This window comes from Carassius auratus, unplaced genomic scaffold, assembly GCF_003368295.1.
Source record: "Carassius auratus strain Wakin unplaced genomic scaffold, ASM336829v1 scaf_tig00013767, whole genome shotgun sequence".
Lineage (NCBI taxonomy): Eukaryota > Metazoa > Chordata > Actinopteri > Cypriniformes > Cyprinidae > Carassius > Carassius auratus.
This window is the reverse complement of record NW_020524440.1, coordinates 1,041,857-1,067,022: the sequence shown is the minus strand read 5'-3', so window position 1 is coordinate 1,067,022 and position 25,166 is coordinate 1,041,857. Positions and strand designations below refer to the sequence as shown.

The following is a 25,166-nucleotide window of genomic DNA, read 5'->3' as shown; positions in this document are numbered from 1 at the left end:
TTCAGTACCATGGTAATGGTAATCATTCAGTATCATGATATATGTTAGTTACCATTGTCTGACAACAGCACTGTATCATTGTTTTAATTATGATTTTTTTTTCTAAAGGTGCACAGGCATAGATTTTTTTCCATAAAAATATATGAATCAAAATGTATTCAACCCCTCCCCCTAAATCTGAATATAAATGAAAGATGATGAGCATTATATGTTATATTGTTTGTTAACCTGTTAACTGTCACTCACGTTTTTGAAGATAGACTTGAATGTGCATGATACAAACCTAAATTTTTATAATTCATGACTGAAAACATTTTGTAACATGATTTTGATGTGCCATTTACATGATAATGCAATGTCTGATTTTAAAATGGGTTTTAAAGGATGAATTTTGAGATTTTATGTTTTCAAGTGATATATAACTTCTGATGATTTCTAAAATGTGATAGAGAAAAAGGCAACGAGGAAGTCTTTTTTTTAAACAAATGTCAAAGCTCCTTTTGTAATGTAGATTTCTGAGGGTGCACTCTTGTCATAAATTGATCTATTACTTTTCCTACATAATTTTTAACAAAAAATATTGGTATAATATTTATTTGGGAGTCTTAGACCTTTCCAACGATATATAGTTTGTCAAGATTAGATTAAATTTGATTGTAATATAGTATAGTCAACGTAGGCGTCCCGTATACGGGACAGGGTGACATTTAACAGGTTAAAGTGATTAATGGTCATTTTTATAAAGTTTTCAAATTTCCGTCATTTCCATTATGTTTTAAATGTATTTTATGTTAGAATGTGACACACGCATATCTTAATAGTGAGGTTAAATGAAACTGTCAGTCAAATGCTTCTGAAGTAACACATATTCCACACTGTTTGCATGAAGTCCAAACAGAGCAATCTCATGATGCACTGGGATTGAGAATGTTTTTTTTTATTCCTCTGTTGGAAAAAAAAGCCATTTTAATCTTTTTTTTTTTTTTTTGATTTAATAATATGTGATTTATCAATGCATCTTTGCGGCTTGTGTTTATTTGATGTGACTCTATTAGGGATGCACGATAATATCGGCACAACATCGGTATCGGCCGATAAAAGCTTAAAATGACCATCATCGGTATCGGCCGATATGAATATTTCTGCCGATGAGCCAAACCGATATTCTCCAAGTGAAATAATTGACCTGTTTTTCAGATGTGAATGTCTGTCTACATTTTTAAAATAATACATTTATGGTAGAATCAGTACAGAAGAGATACATGGATTTCTCTTCAGTAAAATTAAAGTTTAAATATATCAGGCAAAAAATTTGTATATATATCGATATCGGTATCGGCATCGGCCAAAATTATTTTGAAAATATCGGCATATCGAATATCGGCCAAAATCCAATATCGTGCATCCCTAGACTCTATTATGCATTTTGTGGGGAGTGACATGATATGTATAAGCATTTAAAAGTACAGGTTTTATAGGTTTGTGTTAACATGAATGCATACTTTATTATTTTATAATGTAGATTATCATATAGGTCTTGACGTATACATCATGATTACACAAAAGAGGAGTTAAGTGGCACTTGTAATGCGTTGACACCCATTGCAATAGAGATGACTTTTGTGATCTTTTGTGCATTTGTCTTAAAGCTAATTTTATCTGCTTTGCATGTCCTGTAGGATGAATTCATAGTTTCTTAATCCATGCTATGAGGTTTGTCGAGTCTCTTTGAATTATTGCAGCACTGAACCTCCTGTTGGCTGTGTCATGCTTCTGTGCATGAGAGGTCACCATTTAAAAGTCTTCCATTTGTGTGAACAATGTCATATGTCGTCAGGGATGTTTGCAAAAGCGTTGTAGCTGCTCCCTGTGCCCTCTCACATAATGTCAAGGATTCACAGTGTGTGATCTTCATCTGATGATGTGTGTACTCTGTGAGATGGCCCTAGAAAAATCAACAAGAGTTCATGTGAAATCTTTTGTGACAGAAGTGATTTTTTTTTGCAAATCATGAGTGCTTAGTTCCCTATGTAGGAGATTTTTTTACCGCCATTCACCTGAGCCATAAAAGCCGTATATTGTGAGACGAATTAATCTTGAGAAGCAAGAAAACGATGTAATGATAACTCTGATTGGCTGATGGCATCACAAGAAAATGATTTTGAGCCATGAATTCAAGCAGATGGCAAACATGAATGCTTTTGTATATTGTATTTTTTAACACAATACACAGCAAGGAGAACAAATAAAGCAACAACAATAATAATGAAATAAATAAAATAAAATATTAAAGAACAAAATGTGAGCTAACATACACAAAAAATGGCCATTGAAAAATGTTTACTTAGAAATTGCTAGTGAATTTCACAAAATATAACAAAGAAACAGCAATTGAATTGAATTAAACATGAATTTTAAAAATAAAAATTTAATTTAATTTTTTTTACAGTGAAGAGTAAAATTATGAACTTTACATAAGAATCAAATATGCAGACTTGAGGAAATCTAGAAATGCTGCCAGTGCATTTGAAATCAACAATGTTGGTTGAGTTGGGCTCAAAAACAAAACAAAAAACAAAACAAAACAAAACAAAAAGTTTCATTCTTGTAAGAGCTGTTCAGAGCCACCGGTAAAACATCTGATATACTATAGTGAAATATTTGCAATTAATAGGTTATTTTATCAGAATGCACAGCTACTTTTGAATTAGTAATGAAGAAGGATGTTTTTTTGTATCCAGCTGTGTAACTATAGGGTTAACTGGGCCATGCTAACCTATGAAGGTATTTTTGATTCAAATTAACTGAACACCTGTGGCAGTGCGATTTGTAGTTGTAGAGAAAAGCCACACATGTGTATCAGTAAATTTGAAGTCACAGAGTGAAATGTTTTAAGAGTTGCAAACCTGTAGCCTTTTTTTCTCTCCCACAAACACAACACAACAGTTACACCTTCTCAAATTCTTCATTGCAGGTGCACAAATCCTATTCTACAAATCACACATTTAGAAACTCGTACGCTCACATTTTTGAAACAAGTGCTGCAGTGAATGTGGTGCAAAACGCATTTACACACCCGCATCAAGAAATGTGCAGTCGTGGAGGAATGTTGAACATCCGCAAATCAGTACGTGAATTCATCAAATGAGAGTTGCACACTTGTAGAATATTTTCTCAGAAATGTCTTGTATATTTTTCTAACACAAACACAAAGTACATAACTACAGCTGCTTGAATCTGCTGCGATGAATCTCAAACACTGTTTTTTCGCTTTCAAGCGACAAGTTTCGCGCTCTCCCTTTTGCACCGAGATATTTGGTTCAAAAGTGATTTGTGCATCTGTAGAGGTAGTGGGCGGGACTGTTTAGAGATTACAGAATTTCAGCCAATCAGAAGAGCTACTGAGCCAGTAGATATACGCCCCAAGCAGTTTTACGCCCCTGTTGTTCCTCATGCGTCCAGTAGGGGGAGGCAGTATATTAGTATATGAGCCCAGTCATTTATAAGAACAGCAGACCATATCTATATGTATGATAGCAGCAGACCTTCTTGAAGCCATACGGATGAGGTATGTTAAATAATCTGCTAAAGTAATTGTTGTTGATTGTATTGTGTAATGATGCAACATTTATTATTTATAAAAGATTGATCAATTAAATAAGAAAGAATAGCGATATCAATTCAAAAGATGGGTCAATTTATTTCGAGAGGCAAAAGTACTTGATTGAGTCAGACGTTCTGTCTGACTCAAACTTAACTAACCACAGTCTATCATCAATGGACAAAAAAAAACAAACAAAAAAAAACAATCAAAGTGACTTGACACTTTTTCCAAGTGTTCCATCAATATTGTTCATTGAAGATCAGGAGCGAATTGATGTTATCTACACTCAGATGACTTCAATTTTGGATGGCACACCTACACACACCCACAGTGACCAGATCCGATTCATTATGGATGTCCCTTTTCCAGAGGTATGGTCTTGTGTGTTAGTTGTGCTCTGCATGGTGTCATATTCACATTGTTTTTAATGTCAAATAGTTTATCCATAATGTTAGATCATTTCTATAAAATAATAGTTTTGTGCTTAATATAGAAAAGGAACTTTTGATTTTGTTGTAAAAAAAAAAAAAAATGCAAAATGATGCTTGGCTTATTTGGGCTGTGATAAATCTTTCTCTGGTAGTCCATCATCTGTGCTCTTGCTGTTGTGAAACGTGTCCATCTTGGAGGCTGAGGAGAAATTCCTTCGAGGACCTGTCATTGACGCAAGGTACTGTAAGGATCCTATAAGGATCCTATAAAGGAAAAAAAATTGAAACATGACATCCTGCCATTATTTATAAATAACCATTGTTTTCTACCACTATGCAACTTTTGCTTTTTTATTTATTTTTATCAGTGAGTGGTATCACTTTGACAGCAGGATAAAGAAACAATTAAAGAAGAGTGGCAAGCCATAGGAGAGTCATCTACAGGAGTCACGCTGTTAAGAAATAACCAAGTCATGGTGTTAATAAATTTTTTTTGTGAACAACAATATTGTCTTTCTTTTAAATGACCCTTGGAACTTTAGAAAATGGTTAAATTTTGTTGGTCTTCATAAAATGCTATGTAGAACATGTTCTGTTGCTGTATAGCGAGCAATTGTGAATTGTAAAGCAAATATTTCATTTAGGATCCATATGATTACACAGTACTGTATGTCTAATGGCCTGAATATGGTTAATATCTAAATATAACTTAATATAAATTCACAACATCATATATCAGTCAGTCTCTGTATATAAAAACAGTTTATAAATATATATAAATAATACATTTTACAGTAGGTCATAGGTCTGCAGCCTCCCCCTACTGGACGCATGAGGAACAACAGGGGCGTAAAACTGCTTGGGGCGTATATCTACTGGCTCAGTAGCTCTTCTGATTGGCTGAAATTCTGTAATCTCTAAACAGTCCCGCCCACTACCTCTACAGATGCACAAATCACTTTTGAACCAAATATCTCGGTGCAAAAGGGAGAGCGCGAAACTTGTCGCTTGAAAGCGAAAAAACAGTGTTTGAGATTCATCGCAGAAGATTCAAGCAGTTGTAGTTATGTACTTTGTGTTTGTGTTAGAAAAATATACAAGACATTTCTGAGAAAATATTCTACAAGTGTGCAACTCTCATTTGATGAATTCACGTACTGATTTGCGGATGTTCAACATTCCTCCACGACTGCACATTTCTTGATGCGGGTGTGTAAATGCGTTTTGCACCACATTCACTGCAGCACTTGTTTCAAAAATGTGAGCGTACGAGTTTCTAAATGTGTGATTTGTAGAATAGGATTTGTGCACCTGCAATGAAGAATTTGTGAAGGTGTAACTGTTGTGTTGTGTTTGTGGGAGAGAAAAAAAGGCTACAGGTTTGCAACTCTTAAAACATTTCACTCTGTGACTTCAAATTTACTGATACACATGTGTGGCTTTTCTCTACAACTACAAATCGCACTGCCACAGGTGTTCAGTTAATTTGAACCAAAAATACCTTCATACTAACCAGCCCAACTTTGGCTGTAATAGAGTGGTGCAAGGGATGATGTATTTTTGTAGGCTAAAAACCAGAAACAAGTTCACAATCGCATTTTAGCACTTATGGTTCCATCACCCTGAAGTCTGTGTTTTTTTGAATGGGTTATTGGTTAAATGCCTGGATGCCATAATGTATGTGGTAAACACAAGCTTGTTACTTCACATTTTATCCTATGAAAAAATACGTCAGTATCACATCGTTTGGTTTGTTATTTTAAATGTTTTTAAAAACATCATCATTCCAATCCAGTAAACTCATCCAACTGGTCTGCCTATACAGCCTCTTTGTGTTTATAATAACTCTACTGCTATTCATGCTAACTCAAACTTACAAGTTAACACCACAAACAAGTTAAATGTTTTTAAATAAAGATTGAAAGAGTTATTGGTGGTGATTTTGAAGTCATGTGACCTTGGTGTAGTTCGTCTATAGCCTACATTTAGCTCTAACATTCATAAATGTTTACTTGTGAAGATTAAATGTGTAAGTATTATAAACTTTTGTTGGACATAGAGCTTATTTTCTTCAATAACCCAAAAGCTGGTGAGCGTGATTTCAACAAGTACAAGTTCCTGGATCAACATTCCAATCAACCAATCAGAATCGAGATATAACTTTTCATGAAATATCTGTTTTAGGCTCAAAAAAATTGATTTCCCATCGATTGTAGGAATAAATTTGGGGGTTAGGTTAAGGGGAAGGGATTGGGTTAAGTCTATATTTTTGGACAATAATGTTGATCCATGATCATCAAAAGATGTTGATCTAGGAATATGTCTTGCTTGGCAAAATCACAGCGACCCCCAAAAGCCATCGGAAACTGCATTTTTGTTTTGGGAACCAGGGTTATGGTAACTTCTGGGTTGGCTTACAAAAATCATCATCACCACAGCACTCTGTATTCGTGTTCAGAAATCAGAAATCCCCAAATATTACACATCCTTCTAAGTTTATCGTGGTTTAGGAGTTAATTTTTTCTGTAACCAAAAAGCTGTGCATGATCTTGCATGCTTCATGTTTATTTCTTGTGAGGGTTGTTTCCTGTATGTGTCAGTGAATCCGCAGAGATGTGTCGTGTCTCATTTGCTATTTTTTGATTCTGAAGGGATCTCTGTAAGGCCGCAGCACACCCTCAATCCGCCCTTTTCCCTGATGCAGACTATTACCTGCCATTTTATGCACTTTTATGTCACCAAAGTATGCGGCGTTTGAGACTGTGCTCTATTTTGCTGCGGCTCTAGCTTGTTTGCAGCACAATGCAGGATTTGTGTTGTCCATTATAGCCTAATTGGACCCACATATCCAGGTAACAAGAAGATGAATGAGGTTTCAAAATACTCCCTGCGTCTGTTACATTAATTTTGGACAGTCTATTGCAAAGACCTTCAGCTTATTTCTGAACTGTTGACCTCATTGTTGCAGAATTGTCCATCTTAATCCAGGTACAGTGACAATTTTTTTTTGCCGGGTCACTTTGTCTCTGTCTGGTCTATCATTTCAGAACAATTTCTTTCAAATTTCTCACCAACATCTACAAGATTTTTAGGTCTAATACGAAGGAAAATAGCCCCCCAATGAATTGTTGTATTATCCATTATTCCAGCCCTTCATTTCTGAAGAGTGATCACATTATCTTGAGTAAGTATGTCACGCTGGGAATGACCTCACCATTTGTCACCAGCCCAGACACCCGAATGGGCATTAATAGTTTCAGCTGATGAATTTTAAAATGCATTAAACTGAGACTCTGTTCCCAGACTACAAAATGAAATTGGCATTTTAGTTGAACATGATATGAAAATATAATGTTTTTGGAAGGGGGATTAAAGAAATTGTGATAAGATTTTTTTTTGCAGATGCCAATCCTAGTAATTCGATTTCTACTTTAAATCAAATCCGTAGAGTCATATAATACTTACGTCAATTGCATATATTGAAGGAAAAGCAATGAAACTTGAAGTGAATGACAGAAATCCAGTATAATGGTCTGCAGACTGCTATTATTGACTGCATATTAGCTGTCTCTGATGTGCAAATGCTTTAGAAAGTGCTTTCCTCTCCCTTTGAAATGCCTCATAAACATGCTGCTTTTTATCATTCACTTGGGGTGGGCTTTTCATTGGTGGCTTTTATGTCTTGTTTACAGGTTTGGGATCACCATTGGGATGTGTCCTGTGAAAACCATATGCCCTCTCTGAATGCATTTACTTTAATGCCAGTAATGTGTTCACTGCATGGTGAGCGCTATCCATACGCAGCCCTAGACAAAAACAGTGATTACTGTGATTAGATGATGCCACCATGGATTATTGTTTAACAGCTTTAAATTATGTTTTATCACCATGAAAATGATATTTACCAGAGAAAGTGCAGGGAAGAGCTTGTCTCCTTTGATTATCGTCTGACTTCGTGCCACTGCCACTTTAGTGCCAACCCAGAATCAAATTACTTGTCATGAGGTTAACGAACCCACTTTCAAAACAATTAGTTTGCAATATTAAATATGTCTTTTAATTTCAGAAATAGCAATGGGGTGCTTTGATACACTCAAGCACACACATCTCCAGATCATATAAGGGAAAAGTATTAGATATTCAATCTGATTTGTGTAAGCTGAATGAATTTAAAGGGAATGCAGAAGAGCAGACTGAGAAGCTGGCAAAAATAGCATGCGAACCGTCTAGGATTTGATTTGGCTATTCGACGCAAACTCAATCACCAGTTCTTACTGTAAATGCAATTCGGGCTCATAAGGAACTGGAAAAGCAGCGTTCGATATCAGAAGTTGCTGCTGAACAACTGTCACTGAGTAGATGTTGCCGTTTCGAGTAACTGCAGCAAAAAGCAGATGCCACCGCTACAGCGATGTGCTCTGGAGTGTGATGTAAAATTTTCATCAAAATGTAATGCCTCGCTACTAAGAGGTTCTGAAAGCTGTCAGATGCAGCAGCTCCAATGATTTATCCTTCCACTCTCATACATAAACCATGGCTTGTGTTTGGAATGGAAATCTTGTGTACTGTTGACTGCATGCTGCACAGTATGTACTGTATATTGTTTATTTTGTAAACAGTATACAGTATGTCAAGGCCATAACCACCATAGACGCAGAAATTAGAAATGGTTGCTTTTTACCTCGTCAAAAACCTTTTTCACCGGTTTTGGTGCATGTCTCTTTGGTAATAAGCTACTGTACACTCCACCCTTCTGAAGTTCATACTACAGAAAAAAATATGTATTATAAAATTTCATTTACAAAATAAGTTAAAGGAAGTAGTTTTTTCTTCTCAAATTTAGATTTTCCACAGCAGTGTTATTTTTGTATCATTGAGATAAAATCGTTTTTATTCATATTTTTAATCAGTATTTATTTTTATATTTTCTGTTTTTCTTTTAATTTTCTTTTAAGTATCAGTGTTTTTCAGTGATTTTATTGTGTTTTGTCTTTTTTAAGTAGTTTTTGTTTATTTTATATCTATATAGGTTTTATTTATGTTATAGTTATTTTAGTACATCAAGTTAAATTAAAATAAAAAAAAGTTGTAATATATTGTATTTATATTTCTTTTAACATTTATTTAATTTCAAGTAACATTTTCATTTGTTATGGTTTTAGTTTTAGTTAAATAACCCTGCTCCACAGAATGCTATAGTACTAGAAACATGCCAAAAATGACATTTGTTGATTCAGGAAGATGACATCTATGACATCTATGTCCACTGTTGATGAAGGTATTTTCAGAATTTCTACAAGGACAAAATAGTTGAAAATCATCGAAGAAGCACCATCTTGAGTCTCATGGTGATCCATCCCATCATTTTATTAATGTACAGGTCTGTTTGTCTTCCCCCATTGCATCTCTGAGTGTCTGTATGATCATCCTATAGATAGCAGCCTTATTGGATACACTCTCGACATCAAAGTTAACTTTTCTTGTATTGAAGTTTTAGACACTGGCTACAGTCTTTCTCATTCTTAGCTAAAGTTTGTCTTTTCTCTCTCTGCTTTCTGAACAAATTCAATCTTTCATGGACCTTTGAACCCTCTTGAGAGCCACTCATCCCACAGCTGGTCTTTACAATCACTACACATCAGAACAGTTGGGCTCCATTCCCCGGAGCTTCACCACATGCCAGGCTATATCACTCTCCATTCACAGTGTTTCAGTGCAGTGCTGTTCCCAGCAGATGCTTTGAGAATGAAATCTGCTTTCTTTAAAGCACAATGTATCTGGGTTTGTTTATGATGTGTTATCCACTGTTCATGAATAGAGAGTGCTGGAAATTCAAATTATTCTTTTTTTTTTTTTTTTAAGTGTTTTTTAGTGTTCCAACACTTTTTCCATAAAACACTATTGTAGAATCATTGTCATGAGAATGTGTGAATCCACTGAATTCAGCAGGAAATGTGTATTGCAATTTGCAAGAATGTAGAGTTAAAACTCTAAAAGTGACAAAAACTTTCAAGCTTCTGACATGAAGTGATTCTGTGTGGTTGCTAAGGTATTCTTTTTTTTTTTTTAATGTGTTGCTATCTGGTTGCTAGGTGGTTATTCATTCACCCAAGTCAAAAGGATATATAAGACTTGCATAATATAGAGGATTAAGGCTAAATAATTTATTGAAATAAGACCGAGCATAAATAAATAAAGACTAAATATTAAGACTAGATATTCAGAAACTAATACTAAATATTTGTTTGGTAATTTTGCAGTTTTACTTTTAAATAAAAGTATTATTCTAGACAAACTTTAAGTTGGCTTGAGAAAGCCTGACCAGAAAGTTTGAAAAGTTTGAAAAGTTTGAAAAGTTTGAAAAGTTTGAAAAGTTTAAGAAGTTTAAGAAGTTTAAGAAGTTTAAAAAGTTTAATTTGACGGTTTCGGTCTGAAATAGTAAAAAATTAAAATAAGTTTTAAAATCTTAAAGTTTTGTGTTTGCTATGGTACCGAGATGGTTGCTAAGGTGTTGCTATGCGGTTGCTAGGGTACCCTGAGTGGTTGATAGGGTGTTGCCATGTGGTTGCTAGGGTACCCTGAGTGGTTGCTAGGGTGTTGCTATGCGGTTGCTAGGGTACCTTGAGTGGTTGCTATGGTGTTGCTATGTGGTTGCTAGGGTACCCTTAGTGGTTGCTAGGGTGTTGCTATGCGGTTGCTAGGGTTCCTGGTACGGTTGCTAGGGTGTTATATATATATAATTAAATATATATATATATAAATATAATTAAAGTGTAATTATAATTTATAATAATTGCACCTCTATTCTTCTTCATGTACATACTTTTGCTTATCTCTTACAGGTTCCTCAGATAGTGGATGAACACATACGTGTTTGATTCCTGGTCATTATGACATATCTTCCTCTGTTCTCACTGGACCATCAGGTCGGGATGTTCCAGGTTTTAAGATGGAGCAACTGTTGCTCTACCACATGGCCACGCCTCTTGTGGATTTTGTGGGTGTGGCTAAACCCATGTTCATCAATTCACCAGCACTCACACCCACATTCCATCAAACTCCTGGGGGACATCACTTTGGGGGGCCTTTTCCCAGTCCATTCCAGGGGTCCCGCAGGGGTCCCGTGTGGAGAAATAAAAAAGGAGAAAGGAATCCACCGGATGGAGGCCATGCTGTATGCACTGGACCAGATCAACAGTGACCCAGAACTTCTGCCCAACATTACGCTAGGGGCTCGGATCCTCGATACGTGTTCCAGGGACACTTACGCTCTCGAGCAGTCTCTCACATTTGTCCAGGCCCTCATTCAGAAGGACACATCTGATATACGCTGCTCCAACGGCGAACAACCGATCATACGCAAGCCTGAGCGCGTGGTGGGTGTGATAGGGGCGTCAGGGAGCTCAGTGTCCATCATGGTGGCCAATGTCCTGCGATTGTTTGAGGTAAGAGCTCATTTCAAACATTTGTGAGTGAGTGAGTGAGTGAGTACTAGGGTTGTGCAAAATCTATTGTTCATTCATCAGGCATTTGTTCTACCATCTATCGTTCTATATATCTACCATTCTGTCATTCACGAAAATAGTTAATTTAATTTCTGTGAATGTCTTTTTTAAGGTAATTACCTTACATTCAATCTTGAATTGCAGTTCTGTATCATGTTTGCTACCTCATTTTCAAATTCTGGAATGGATTTGTATTATAAAAGGTATTCTTAATACAGTTCTGAAGGACACAGCCCTTGTATATACAGTATGTGTATTTTCAACATCCTTGTTGGTTTTGTAAATACACTCTGGGATTCCTGGAACAACAGCAAATCAGCCATTTTAATTTGAAGTTAAATCAACCTGTCATTTCACTTTAATTGTAGTGGTAGTTTTAGGACTATGTCTGATTGTGTGATTTTCACACTGAACCTATAGTTTTTATTCTTACCCTTAGCCCTGAGTTTGCCCCACCATACCAGAAAATCAGCTTTAAAATGGACAGGATCTCGATGCCTATGGGCCAGGACCTCGTGTTAATTGACAAGGAGGATTAGAGAGAGCAGCTAATCATTTAGCTCTCTGGTATCCCATAGGCTTTTGAATATTAGTTCTGCTTTGTCCTAAATCCAGCAAGCATTTAGGCTGATTTTTATTCCCTACAGCTGTGGATTCTCATTCTCTGCAGTTGTTTTTACCAAACTTTCAATGCTCAAATGTTGTTTGTTCATTCATACTGCATTCTGTGCTTGTGGAACTGGATCACATGAACACTGGCCAGGTGTTACAAAGCTCCACGTGTTTCATCTGCATCTCGAAATGCCAACCTCACTCATTGCTTGCCATGGTGGAAATTATCTTTGCATATCATATTCACTTTGAGCAGCAATCACATTTAGTGATCTTCATCCAAACATGCAGAGCTTTAAAACACTGTGCTGTTTTATTTTGCATCTTTGAACTAACTTTTCTCTGACTTTATTGTGGCATCTGCTCTTGTTATGTTAAAAAATGTTGTCCTTACAGAGGCGGTCAAAGGTTTGGAATATTTAAGCTTTCTAATTTTTTTTGAAAGAAGTCTCTTATGCTCACCAAGGCTGCATTAGTTTGATCAAAAATACACTTTTTAATTTTGTGAAATATTTTTACAATGTTAATAAACTGTTCTCTATTTGAACATATTTTAAAATATAATTTATTCCTGTGATGCAAAGCTGAATTTTCAGCATCATTACGCCAGTCTTCAGTGTAATATGAGCCTTCAGAAATCAATCTAATATGCTAATATGCTAAATCTAATATCAAGAAACATTTCTTCTTAGTATTTATTTATTTATTTTTAATCAGTTTTCCCATCACAGGAATAAATTATATCCTAAAATATATTAAATCGATTTTTAAAATTGTAATAATATATTTTACAGTATTATTGTTTTTACTGTATTTCTGACCAAATAAATACAGCTTTGGTGCATCTTTCAAAAACTGTAAGAATCTTAATATTCCAAACCTTTGAATAAAGGTTTATCCCCCGATGATCTCTTATCATCTCAGCCTAATAAGAAATGTTAAACATTTCCAGTAAGTAAATCTTGCCTATGCACGGGTGAACTTGTGTCCAATTTAATGTCCAATTTGCTTATCTGAAAAACTGGCGAGTACATCATTGTTGGATCAAGCTCAATTTGGACGAAGATAGGAGAGCACATTTGTGTAATCAGCAGTTTTTTTGGCAACCACAAGCATTTATGATCAGACTTCTACCCACAGCACAAAACCCATGCAGATTTTTCCTTTAAGCAAACAAAAGCTGAGGGAGGTTTAAACAAGTGTGAACAACTATTCTTTATTCTTTCTGAAACACTTTGTCCTAAGAGGATCATACTTGGTGGCTCATATATTACAATATTAGGCTTGTCTGAGAACACATGGCATGAACACCCTGCCTGGGAACGAGGGAATCTCTGTGACGAATGGTGTGATTTGCTCCCCTAGTGTAAGTGTTTTTGTGAAGGCTATCTTGTTCCTATTTCCTCGGGTTCAACAGGACTCCGATCCCGTCCTACATGGTTCCTATGTTAAAAATATGTTTAAAACATATTGTTCTGAGAGCATGTACAGAGGATTTTTTCTCTTTTGTAAGGTGAAAAGGGAAATTGATTTTATGCGAGTCGACCGAGTGACAGACTAATAAAGCTTTTTTTAGCTGTTCTCTAATGGAACAAGACAACAGAGTCAGAGGGCTTCTATATGTCGTCTACGCTTCAGTGAACACTGGTTAAGACTCCAAGAGAAGCTGATTGTATGTCATAATACAATTTGAGCTCCCTTAGCCCATCTGTGGTGCATTATTGAGCTGTAAAGAGCCCTTACTTCATTTTGCGAACAAAGGCTGCGATGATCGCTGATTGATCTTCATAGAATTGCTTTGACAAAACAGTGTTCAAGAGAAACTCGCGGGAAAGAAAATCCAAGATCATGTTAATATCCCATTAGATTCTTCTATGAAGCAGCGGAGAGCACTTCTGCTTAGTTTGCAATCACAGATTCGATCTAAACCATTTCTGTGAATGATCTGAGTTGCTCTCTATATTCACGTTACAGCTCTATACACGTGAGGTGCTTAAAAATGGACCCGTTTTGTCTATTTTTATTTCACCAAAGGAATTTTAGGAGAGGGTGAAGTTGAGTAAGCATTTGCAATGTCAGATTAAAATGATTGCATGAATGCTGAAGCCTCACATGTTTCTTTGTGATTTATCAATGAACCATTCAGCTTTATTGTATTTATTGGAAATCCAGCATTTTCTAGTTCAGAGTCGTTATGGAAATGTGGTAATCTCATTAACAGGGACATTGCTAAGCCCCTCAATTGATTTCTGCCCTTGTCAAATCTATATTTACACATTTTAGGTGATCCCATAAGCTGGTGATGACAAAATATCAAAGGCGTCGTTGTATATTAAAATATATAACTGTGTATTAAACATTGTTATGCCTTCAAACCAGAAAAATCACAGTTGTTACACCAGGATATGGTGTAGTTATGGCAATGACATGTAGTTTTCGGACACATTTTTTTCTTCGAAGTATGTGAGGTAACTCCAGAGAGTGTGTGAGTTGATGAAAAGGTAGTAATGAATTATATTGAATGCAAAATTTTAATAAATAAATCAGACTGCATGATAATCTTGCGATTGTTTAATTTAATTAGATAACTAGTCTGTTGCATTTTGTTATTATAATTATTAAATAATATTTTATTATTATTAAAAAAACATTTTAAAAAATTATTTACCACAGTTATATACTTCTGTTGTCTTTTTTATAATTACAATGAAAAATAATACTGCCACCACTAATAATGATAAAAATTGTGTAGGTACAAATGTGAAGTTAGATTCTTAAATTATGCACTTAAAATCTCAAGGTGTATTTGAAGTAAATATTTGACATCTCAGGGGTTCGGCTGTCTTGAATATGATTGCAGTACCAGTAAGTATAATGGTTTAACTCTATAATTCCATCACAGTACCATGGTACCACTACATGATTAGCATACAGATCAGCTCACAGTGTCACATTTCTCTATTGAATTTTTCCAAATGGATTGAAATTCAAATTTCTTTTAAAAAACACAAAACCTGTGAACGGAATTTCAATTTCACAGGAAGTTATCCCATTGTGCAGCTGTAAATGACAGAAAGGTCTGTGTCTGTGGGGACAGCTGTATGTAGCCAACCCTCTAATAAAACACAAGCGGAAAAAAGTCTGAAACGAATGAGGAACAGAAGCACTGGTACAGTGGATCTTTATTAACCGGACCTTTTTGGGTCTGTATGATGAGCGCGAGTGATTATTCCAGTCTACAGATTGCTCGCTGAAGCATGGACAAAGGTTCGACAGCCACCTCTTTCCATTCATCATTATTTTGTTGTTTAAATATGCTTGGGACAGTCTCAAACAGCCATTTAGCCCATGTTTTGCATATGAAAAAGCCTGTTGTTTCGCTGAAATTTTTACACAGTCGATCAGTAAGATGTGTTTGATGTGTCAGAAACATGATGAAAATATCATGAGACTAAAAGCGAGGACAGTGCTTGAGTTCTGGCAATTTCTTTGATGTCTGTGACACCAAACACCTTTCGTTTGTGGACAGTCTTTATGTTTATTCAAGCACTTTATGTGAGAAATGAATCGGTGGATGCACTGAAAATATGGATTTCACTGATGATTGTAAAATATGTGCTTTTTAGTATGTACTGCAGTGAGATGCTTACTATAATTGCAGTAGTATACTTGCATACTCTCAGAAAAAAAGTACAAAAGCAATCACTGATCTGGTATTTTATTAACCCCTAAAATGTGAATATTAGCACCTTAAAGGTACATATGAATAACTAGTCTATAGAGTTTTCAATTTTGTATAATGCATTTCAAAAATAGCCAGTATGCCTATACTTAAATATACTACCACATTATAAAAATGCCAATAAAATGTTAACATCTCTCTAAATTCATTATCTAAAGGTATAGTTCACCCAGAAATCTTCATGTCATGCAAAATAAGATATTATGGAGAACATTGGGGTCAAAAAAATACTGGTCCCCACTGACTGATTAGACAAATACAGAAAAAAAGTAGCAGAGGGAATGAGAGAGACAGACAGAGAGAGAAGAGAGAGAGAGAGAGAGAGAGAGAGAGAGAGAGACTTTTATTTTGTGTTTTCTGCCAGTTTGGAACGATGCAAAGGTGAACTATCCCTTTAAAGTCAACATTTAGGTTAAACATTAAATTAATTTGAAACCTTAAAGTTTCATATTAATTAAAATGACTTAATTATTAGGTTTATACCTAATATACCTTTAAAAAAACATTTATGCACTAAGTAATAATACACACTTTGAAATCCATCCAGACACATTTGGCGCGCTGTTCAATGAACTATAATTTGTGATGGGCTAATTCTGATCTCACATACTGTTTAGGACAGATAGTTTGTGAGTTTGAATGCAGTGTGTGTTTTCAGTTCTGTGCTTTTAGCTGCGTTTCTTGATTCGAGAGTCACAAGAGGGTCCAAATCTCATGCTTTCCACAGTCAGGGCGAGTTAAATGAGATTTTATTTCACCCCGTGGTAATGACTCTCCTTGTCAGACACTCACTTGAAAGACGGCACGTCTTTCCTGCTTTACAGACAGGGATGACACACCTATGAGCATCCACAGACCTTCGGTGCACCTTTTTAGAAACAGAGCACACTGGTAGTCATACATGTACATACACACAGAGCTCATGTATTTCTCTGAGTCGCTCTGACATCTTTCTGATACAGTCAAAGACACACACACACATACACACACACACTCTCTCATTTGGATGACAGAGCAGTCACAGACCTTCCGGTGAAAGCGATAAGCCCCGACAGACCGCATGAACCAGAGTAAAAATCAGCACTTCAGCATAATTGTAAATGTGGTCTCTGTGGCCGTTCTCACTGGATGGAGACACAGTAGCAAACCGCATGTTTTTTTAATGATAAGACTTGGTGCTCTGGCTCATGAAACAGCTTCAGGTACTCCATTTTTAAAGGCTCATCTTTATGTGGCATAACACTCTGCAGAGATCGTTCACTGTCTCTTTGTTTATGGAGAGGATTTAGATGCGTGTAGAACAGGAGTTTGATTGCCTCTCGCCAAAACAGTCAGATGAGGTAATAAAACAGAGAAATGTATTGTTTGTGGGACAAACTCAACATGAGTGTGTTGTTTTTTACAAAGGTGTTTCTTTATATCTCATGCCTAATTAGGTGAATCAATAAGGAAAATTCGGCTAATAGGAAATTGAGATGCATTTTTAGTATGTGTAAAACTCATCACAAATTATTTAAAGTGTAGTATTTTTTTTTATATATCTTACTGAATTCATAGCGAAATCTCTAAAACGGTGGTTTTACTAAGATTGCATGTGAAAATATTCTAATGGAAACAACTTAAGTCTGAAAGATTCTCTATGCAGATGCTTCTAGCTGTGCAACTGCATGCGTTCTTGCGTTCCAGAATGCAATCGGACCACATTTCATAATGCAATGCAAGTACCAGGGTTATTTCAGTATGATTCATAGTTTCATTGATAGTTTAAATTTGTTTAGATTTTCTATTTTAATTGTAATTTTTGTTAAAAAATTTTGTTAAAAAATATTCGTTGTTTTTGTCATTTTTATTTTTAAATTTAAAATAGACTAGTTTTTAATAATTTAATTTAATTTTCATCTATTTTAATACATCAAGTTAAATTCAGTTATAAATATTTAATTGACAACTAGCTGAAATAAACAAGTTTAAGTTTTTTTTTATTTCACATATTTATTTTATTTCAGGTAAACAACAAACAATATACAGTATATATATATATATATATATATATATATATATATATATATATATATATACTGTATATTGTTTGTTGTTTACCTATATATATATATATATATATATTATGCTGTAGAAACAGTTTCCACTCAGAAATTATTAGAAAATTTCAAAGACAGTTACTAACAGGTAACACATTCAATTAATCATGACATTTTTAAGTAGAGAAACTGAAATAGTTTTTTTTTGTGTAAAGCATACTCCAATAATCTTCGTTATATTTGCAACTACAACATTTTTTACAGTGTAGTTTCAGTTAGATTTAATAACCCGGACAAGGAGTTGCATTCTCAGTGTTGCCTCAATAGTATTTTTTAAAAAAAATTTAAATTAACATTGACATTAGATGTTGAACTGACACTGAGTATTGGTCTCCCGATGTCACAACCGAAATATAATCAAATATCAACTTCATATGATGTTGTGTGCCTGCTGGCAGAGTTTAAACAGCTGACAAAAACATCACAATAATCAACAGCTAATCACACAACTCCAGTCCATCAATAAACATTTTGTAAAGTGAAAATTTGCATGCTTTTAAGAAACAATTCACTCATTAAGATGTTTTTAGCTTTAAACCATGCTTTTGGCTAAAATATGATTCTATAATGTTGCTTTCTCCAGGTATTGCGTCTGAATCAGGAGAGAAATATGCAAAGATCAAATGCAATCTACAAGCAAAACAGTCTAAAACAGTTATAAAGTCAGTGGATTTTGATGTGAGAGGACAACAAGGGGTTGGATTTTTTCTCTGAAGGAAGAGTTATTATGGATTATAGACTGTATTTTGGCCAGACGGCACCCATTCACTGGTTTGATGCACAGTATGGCACCCCTTGCAGCAATGCTTGCATCTTGGCATGAATTGTCTTCTGTCACGTAAAATTGAGCTTGCGTATGTAGAAGCTATTGTGTTCACATACTTGTGTGAGTGTCTTTCTGGCCTTAATTACTCTGTCTTCGCCCTGAGTCATTAAACAGAGTCTGGGGGTCTAGAAAGCACATCAGTTGCTCTTAGCTGCAAAATTAGAGGACCAACTCAAACTGAGTCTGTAAAAGAAAGTGCTAAAGAAAGGAAAGAGAAAGCAGAACAAATTTTTGACAGTAACAGTTTTCAGGACCAAAACACTTTGTGAGTCGCATGTTTGAGAATTAATCATTTAGAAGTCACATGCAATGGGTCAATGGAGGGATTCTATTTTGGTATAAGATTTCTACAGGTGTCTTTGTGAATAAATAATCATTGCATTAGTCATTTTAAAGGAACAGAGTTTCCACAGGCACCTTGGCTGCCAGAGTTTCCTCTAATTGCCGTTATTGTGAGGTAAATGGTCAGTAATTGCACTGATGTCTGTGGCAGTTAATTCAAGTGAGAAAATCTTTTTGTACTATAGGGAATGCTTTTGTGTGAACTTTTTCTTGTGTCAGTTGCTATTATTATGCATAGAGACGCTTAATTATCAGGCTGTCAGCAGTACAATTTTCACTTGCCAGTGTAAAGTCCATTGGTCTGTCCTACTTATAGGCAGATCTACTTGCATGAAATCACCCTTAAATTAGTTGTTTAGCATGCACAATACACAAAAACATGGTTAAAGGAAGATAGTTTATAGTTTAGACTTCTCACTAAGTTAAAGTGAAAGTGACGTGTAATCAAGTATGGCGTCCCATACTCGGAATTTGTGCTCTGCATTTAACTCTGGATGTCTCATTCTGCTTCCTTCTATCAGAAGAGAGATGTATAACCATCAGTATTGAGTCATGCTAAAGCAAGACCTTCAAAACAATGTCTATCCAGGGCACAGAATGACTTTGTCCAAATATTGAGGTTATGTTTGAATTCAAAAGACTTAAAAGTGCTTTGTAAAAATATGTTTTAGTTTTTTGTTATTTTCAGTGATCAAATATTTACTGTATACAGTATGTACAGGTCCTTCTCAAAAAATGTGCATATTGTGATAAAAGTTCATTATTTTCCATAATGTAATGATAAAAATTAAACTTTCATATATTTTAGATTCATTGCACACCAACTGAAATATTTCAGGTCTTTTATAGTTTTAATACTGATGATTTTGGCATACAGCTCATGAAAACCCAAAATTCCTATATTGAAAAATTAGCATATCATGAAAAGGTTCTCTAAACGAGCTATTAACCTAATCATCTGAATCAACTAATTAACTCTAAACACCTGCAAAAGATTCCTGACGCTTTTAAAAACTCCCAGCCTAGTTCATTACTCAAAACTGCAATCATGGGTAAGACTGCCGACCTGACTGCTGTCCAGAAGGCCATCATTGACACCCTCAAGCGAGAGGGTAAGACACAGAAAGAATTTCTGAACGAATAGGCTGTTCCCAGAGTGCTGTATCAAGTCACCTCCAGTGGGAAGTCTGTGGGAAGGAAAAAGTGTGTCAAGAAACGCTGCACAACGAGAAGAGGTGACCGGACCCTGAGGAAGATTGTGTGGAGAAGTTTATAAGTAGTTTTACCTTTTCTGAGTTATGTTGGGAAGTTGTGGCCTAGTGGTTAGCTAGTTTGACTCCTAAACCAAAGGTTTGAGTCTTGGCCCTGCTGATGTGCCTGCTGAAACCATGACTGATGTGGCCTTGAGCAAATTAAATATATATATATATATATATATTAAATATGTCTTTTTTCTTTCAGTCTATGTGATTTTTTCTTCCTGTTTAATCATCCACTTAGCTAAAACTGTATGTCCAGTCACTTAATTAGCAATAGCTGGCAAACACTATTAAGATATTTCCAGGAGGGCATTTATCATAAAACAATGTCAGGCTATTTATAAGATTATTTATATCAATGAATTTAGTCAAGGTCTAATTAACCATGAAACAACTTTTAAACTTTAAATATCATATGTAGTGATTTGTAAACTTCACAAGCTGGTAGTTTAAGAAAGAAATATGTGAAAAGTGAAGTTTTTGATAAATATGCTTAGCGATTCCTTTATCAAATGTTTGTCTGGGAAGCAGAAGTCTTGGCTCAAAGCTTCTAATTAAGTGCTGCATCTAATTAATCAAGAAAATTGCAGCTCTAGGCTATAACCAATGATTCATAAATGCGTTTTCAGCAAGGGGTACGCAAGAGTCGACTCAAGGTTTATGTGAACTGTGTTTGGGTCATTTGAGGGAGACCAGTGGCGACATCATGATGGATTGATTTGTTGTTGACAGACAAGAGATCAACTCCCGGAGGACACTTTTATTGCTCAGAGGTTTTGTTTTCATAGCTCTGGAAACGTATGAGTGTTCTTTGTGTTTCATTGAAGGATCCAGTTTGTTTCTTCTTTTCTACATAGCTTGTAATTTAACAAACTTGGCATTCTGTACTATGAATATTTTTAGGCTCTAATGACAAATAGCTTGTGATGTTCCTCATTTGCATGTCACTTTGGATAGAAGCATCTGCTGAATGAATAAATTGAATGTTTCAGATGTTTCAGAGCTATAAATTGAATGTGGAGTGCAGCTCAGATCATTTTTTGTCTTGGAAGAATTGAATGGGAAATTAGTTAATATTAATATCTCCCACTTTGCAATTGCAGATTTTGTTGTTTTGGCAAGTTCAAGCAAGAATTGAAAGATCTTCTGTAATTCGAGAGGAGGTACATGAGATAGTTTTTTTATTTCTCAATAGAAACATCTAAGAAGCAGAACGCCTAATCAGAATTCCATTTAATTTTATTGCTACCTAGAAAAAACTGGGATGTTAAACATGACATTGTTTTAAAACCGATCATATCAAAGATTTTCAATTCTGATTTCCTTTGTGAATTTTCATGCACAAGGCCCACAGTTGGACAAGCATGGACAAACATAAGCATTCACCCATAAATACAAATACACATATACTACATGCATGTAACAGAATTTAGGGCTTTAGTGAGGTGTAATTAAAAGGTTGGATTTGGATCGTGTCGAGAGGTACTGAACATTTCTGTTATGGAGTCATGATAAATTAGTGCAGAATATTACACTGTTAATTCTGAGAATCAGTTGTGTTAGGACAGAATCTGACTGCTTGGTATTTTACATTATGCCCTATTTTTACAGATGTTTAGATGATATATATTATGCTATATTCATAATTAGTTTCCTGTATTAAACTGTATTAATGGTACTGAAAATTCAGCTTTGTCATCACAGGAATAAATACGTTTTTTTTTTATAAAGCTAATTAAAATAGAAAACAGTTAATTTATTTATTATTAATTATAATAATATTTCACCAAAAATTGCCATGTACCTTAAATATTTCCAAATGAATCAATATCAAATCAAAACGTGAAATCTGTGTCAATAGTACCATGGTACTTTCTGTAACAGTGCTTTTTTATAAAGGTCCATTATCTAATACTGAGATTTTAAGTAAATATTTAAATTTTTTAATGCCATGTTTGCTTGTTTAACTTAAAAAAAAAACATTTATTTTTTTATCAGTTTTAAAGTATTAGTAATATTTACGAAGCTATTGTTCTTATTACTCTCAACAAATCATAAAAATTCATATTACTGTAATTTACAATGTAATTACTTTTTCCCAAAATATTTTTACAATACAGGATTTCCCAAAAAGATAATTATTTTTGTACATTTAAGATTTTACATTAATATTGGTATAAGCCTGTAACATTTCTTTGCAATTATTCTTTTAATTATTATTATTATTATTTATTTTTTATTATTAATTCGTAATGGTATTTACTCGTAGGCATACCATATACAACAACTCACCAACACCCTGCAATTCCCTCACGAACCACCAGGGGTTGGCGAACCCCACTTTGTGAAACCCTGATCTAACACACCTGATTTATTTCATCAGTTCATCAGTAGAGTGCTCCATGACCTGAATTGGGTGTGTCAGATTTTTTAGACACCTGAATCGTGCAGGATTTTGAAATGCTGGATTAAAGTCTCACTGGCGGGGGACGCCACACATAATCAGCGTTAAATTAATTATTTTCTTCCCCCTTCCTGATCTCTGTATCTCTCCTCCTGTGCTTAACTTAATTTAACTAAAACCTCTCTTATCCTCATGGATAATCTGTCAAACAGTTTGTTCATTCATCTACCTGTTGTAAGGACGTCCCTTACTGCTCACCCACATGCCGAGACCTCGCTTACCTTCTGCGTATTAGATGACGAGACATGATCACTGCTCAAGTTTGTCAGTCACTGGGTGAATGGTATTTGAGGCCAAACGACAAATCATGATGAAACCAATGGCAGCCATCTGCATTTGCTCCAGACAAAAGATGTAATGGCACACATAATTCACTACCACATTTTGTTGTCAAAGCTTAAGTGCTCTATGAAAGTTTGAAGCATGCTAACACTCATTTGAAGCAAAGGAGCGTTTTTATGATGCAGTTTTTGTCATCATTTATTGATGATTGTGTGTTTTTTAAATGTAAGCTGGTAAAATGTACGTTTCAGGCTTTAAAAAAATAAAAAATCTTTTCAATGCAAAATATCTAAGCATCTTTAAAACAAGATAAATCCTAGAGAAATGTATTTGTGTAAGATAATAAAATGTATTTTCATTTGTACTAGCCTACTGTTTAAAAGTTTGGCACCAGTACTTTTTTAGCAGATCAGCATATTAGAATGATTTCTGAAGGATCATGTGACACTAAAGACTGGAGTAATGTTGCAGAAAATTCAGTTTCACGTCACATGAATAAATTATATTTTAAAATATATTCAAATAGAAAACAGTTATTTTAAATTGCAATAATATTTCACATTATGATTTTTTACTGTGTTTTTAATCAAATACATGAAGACTTAGTTAGCATTAGAGACTATCAAATACTTTTTATTGTCCACAAATTTTTAAAAGGTACATCTTTTTGATAAAAAAAAAAAAACTATAAATCTTATTCTACTGTATTAAAATTTTTGAAAATAAAATGTTCTTGAAAAAAATTGAATATACTTGAATATGCGTTTTACAATCTTCCCATATGAATACTTTTTTTTAAGGATTTAGTAAACATTTCTTCTGGAAACCAAGACAAAAAAACTTAAATTAATTAATATTTTAATTTATTTCTTTTTTGTAGTGAAACAGTTTTCCTGGGATGTTAGCAAGACCAAACAGACTAAAGGCCGTTCAAGGACGATAGCTATAAAGATAACGATAAAGATAAAGTTCTAAAAATCGTTCTCAATATTAAAGAATAGCAGAGTCCACACTATAACAATAAAGGCACAGAAAAACGATATCGTTGGAATCACTTTCAGAACTATTTTTGTTTTTGATGAACCATAAAAACATTGACAGCCAATCAGAATCAATCTTGCTTAATGAGCTCGAGAATTTAATGAGTCAGAAGAACATGCTCTTAGAATAAACAGACTATATCTTTTCCTGGTGTGGACGCTAATATCGTTATCTTTATAGTTAACTCTATAGTTATCGTACTCGGTTTGAACAGGCCTGTAAATCTCTCTCTTTTCCTTTTTCTTTCAGATCCCTCAGATCAGCTACGCCTCCACAGCACCAGAGCTGAGCGACAATAACCGCTACGACTTCTTCTCTCGAGTGGTACCACCAGACTCATATCAGGCCCAAGCTATGGTGGACATCGTGAAGGCGCTGGGCTGGAACTATGTGTCCACATTAGCGTCAGAGGGGAATTATGGTGAAAGCGGAGTAGATGCCTTCGTTCAGATCTCTCGAGAGGCAGGTATAGTATCCGTACAGTCATCAGGCTTTGCATTCTGTTCGCTGATAGTCTATGGATTTAAAAGACACTGACGCATATAGAATGATCCAGATTGGGCTTTCCATTAATATGCTTTCAAAAAGTTACAAAGAGGAGCATGACAGAGACAGCTGCATGCATTTGTACCCATCTGCTGCCAGAAATTCATTAATATAAATAGAAAGTGAGTCACATTTTAGAAGAGAGAAATTTCAGCATCGGTGTCCATCTCTCTCTCTCTCTGTGACAAAGGAGGTCTGTGCATCGCTCAGTCCTTGAAGATCCCACGAGAGCCCAAACCAGGAGAGTTTGACAAGATCATTAAGAGACTAATGGAGACCCCCAACGCTCGAGGAGTCATCATCTTCGCCCAAGAGGACGACATCAAGTAAGTGAATGATATGCTTAATGTACATTTGATCAGCAAGGCCTTTTAAGCCTTATAACATTCTGGGTTAAATACAAGTTCAACTCT

The 25,166-nt window shown here is 35.0% G+C and overlaps 1 protein-coding gene across 1 annotated transcript in view; it reads left to right on the top strand.

The window, feature by feature from the left end:
- The first annotated feature begins 10,893 nt into the window (after positions 1-10,893).
- The window catches only part of LOC113074156 (metabotropic glutamate receptor 6-like), a 35,088-nt gene continuing 20,815 nt past the window's right edge, over positions 10,894-25,166 (top strand). The window contains exons 1-3 of the mRNA XM_026246908.1: positions 10,894-11,480; positions 24,457-24,673; positions 24,944-25,079. Of these exons, the coding sequence (XP_026102693.1) occupies positions 10,926-11,480; positions 24,457-24,673; positions 24,944-25,079 (908 nt within the window). The 5' untranslated portion in view covers positions 10,894-10,925. The remainder of the gene's footprint in view (positions 11,481-24,456; positions 24,674-24,943; positions 25,080-25,166) is intronic.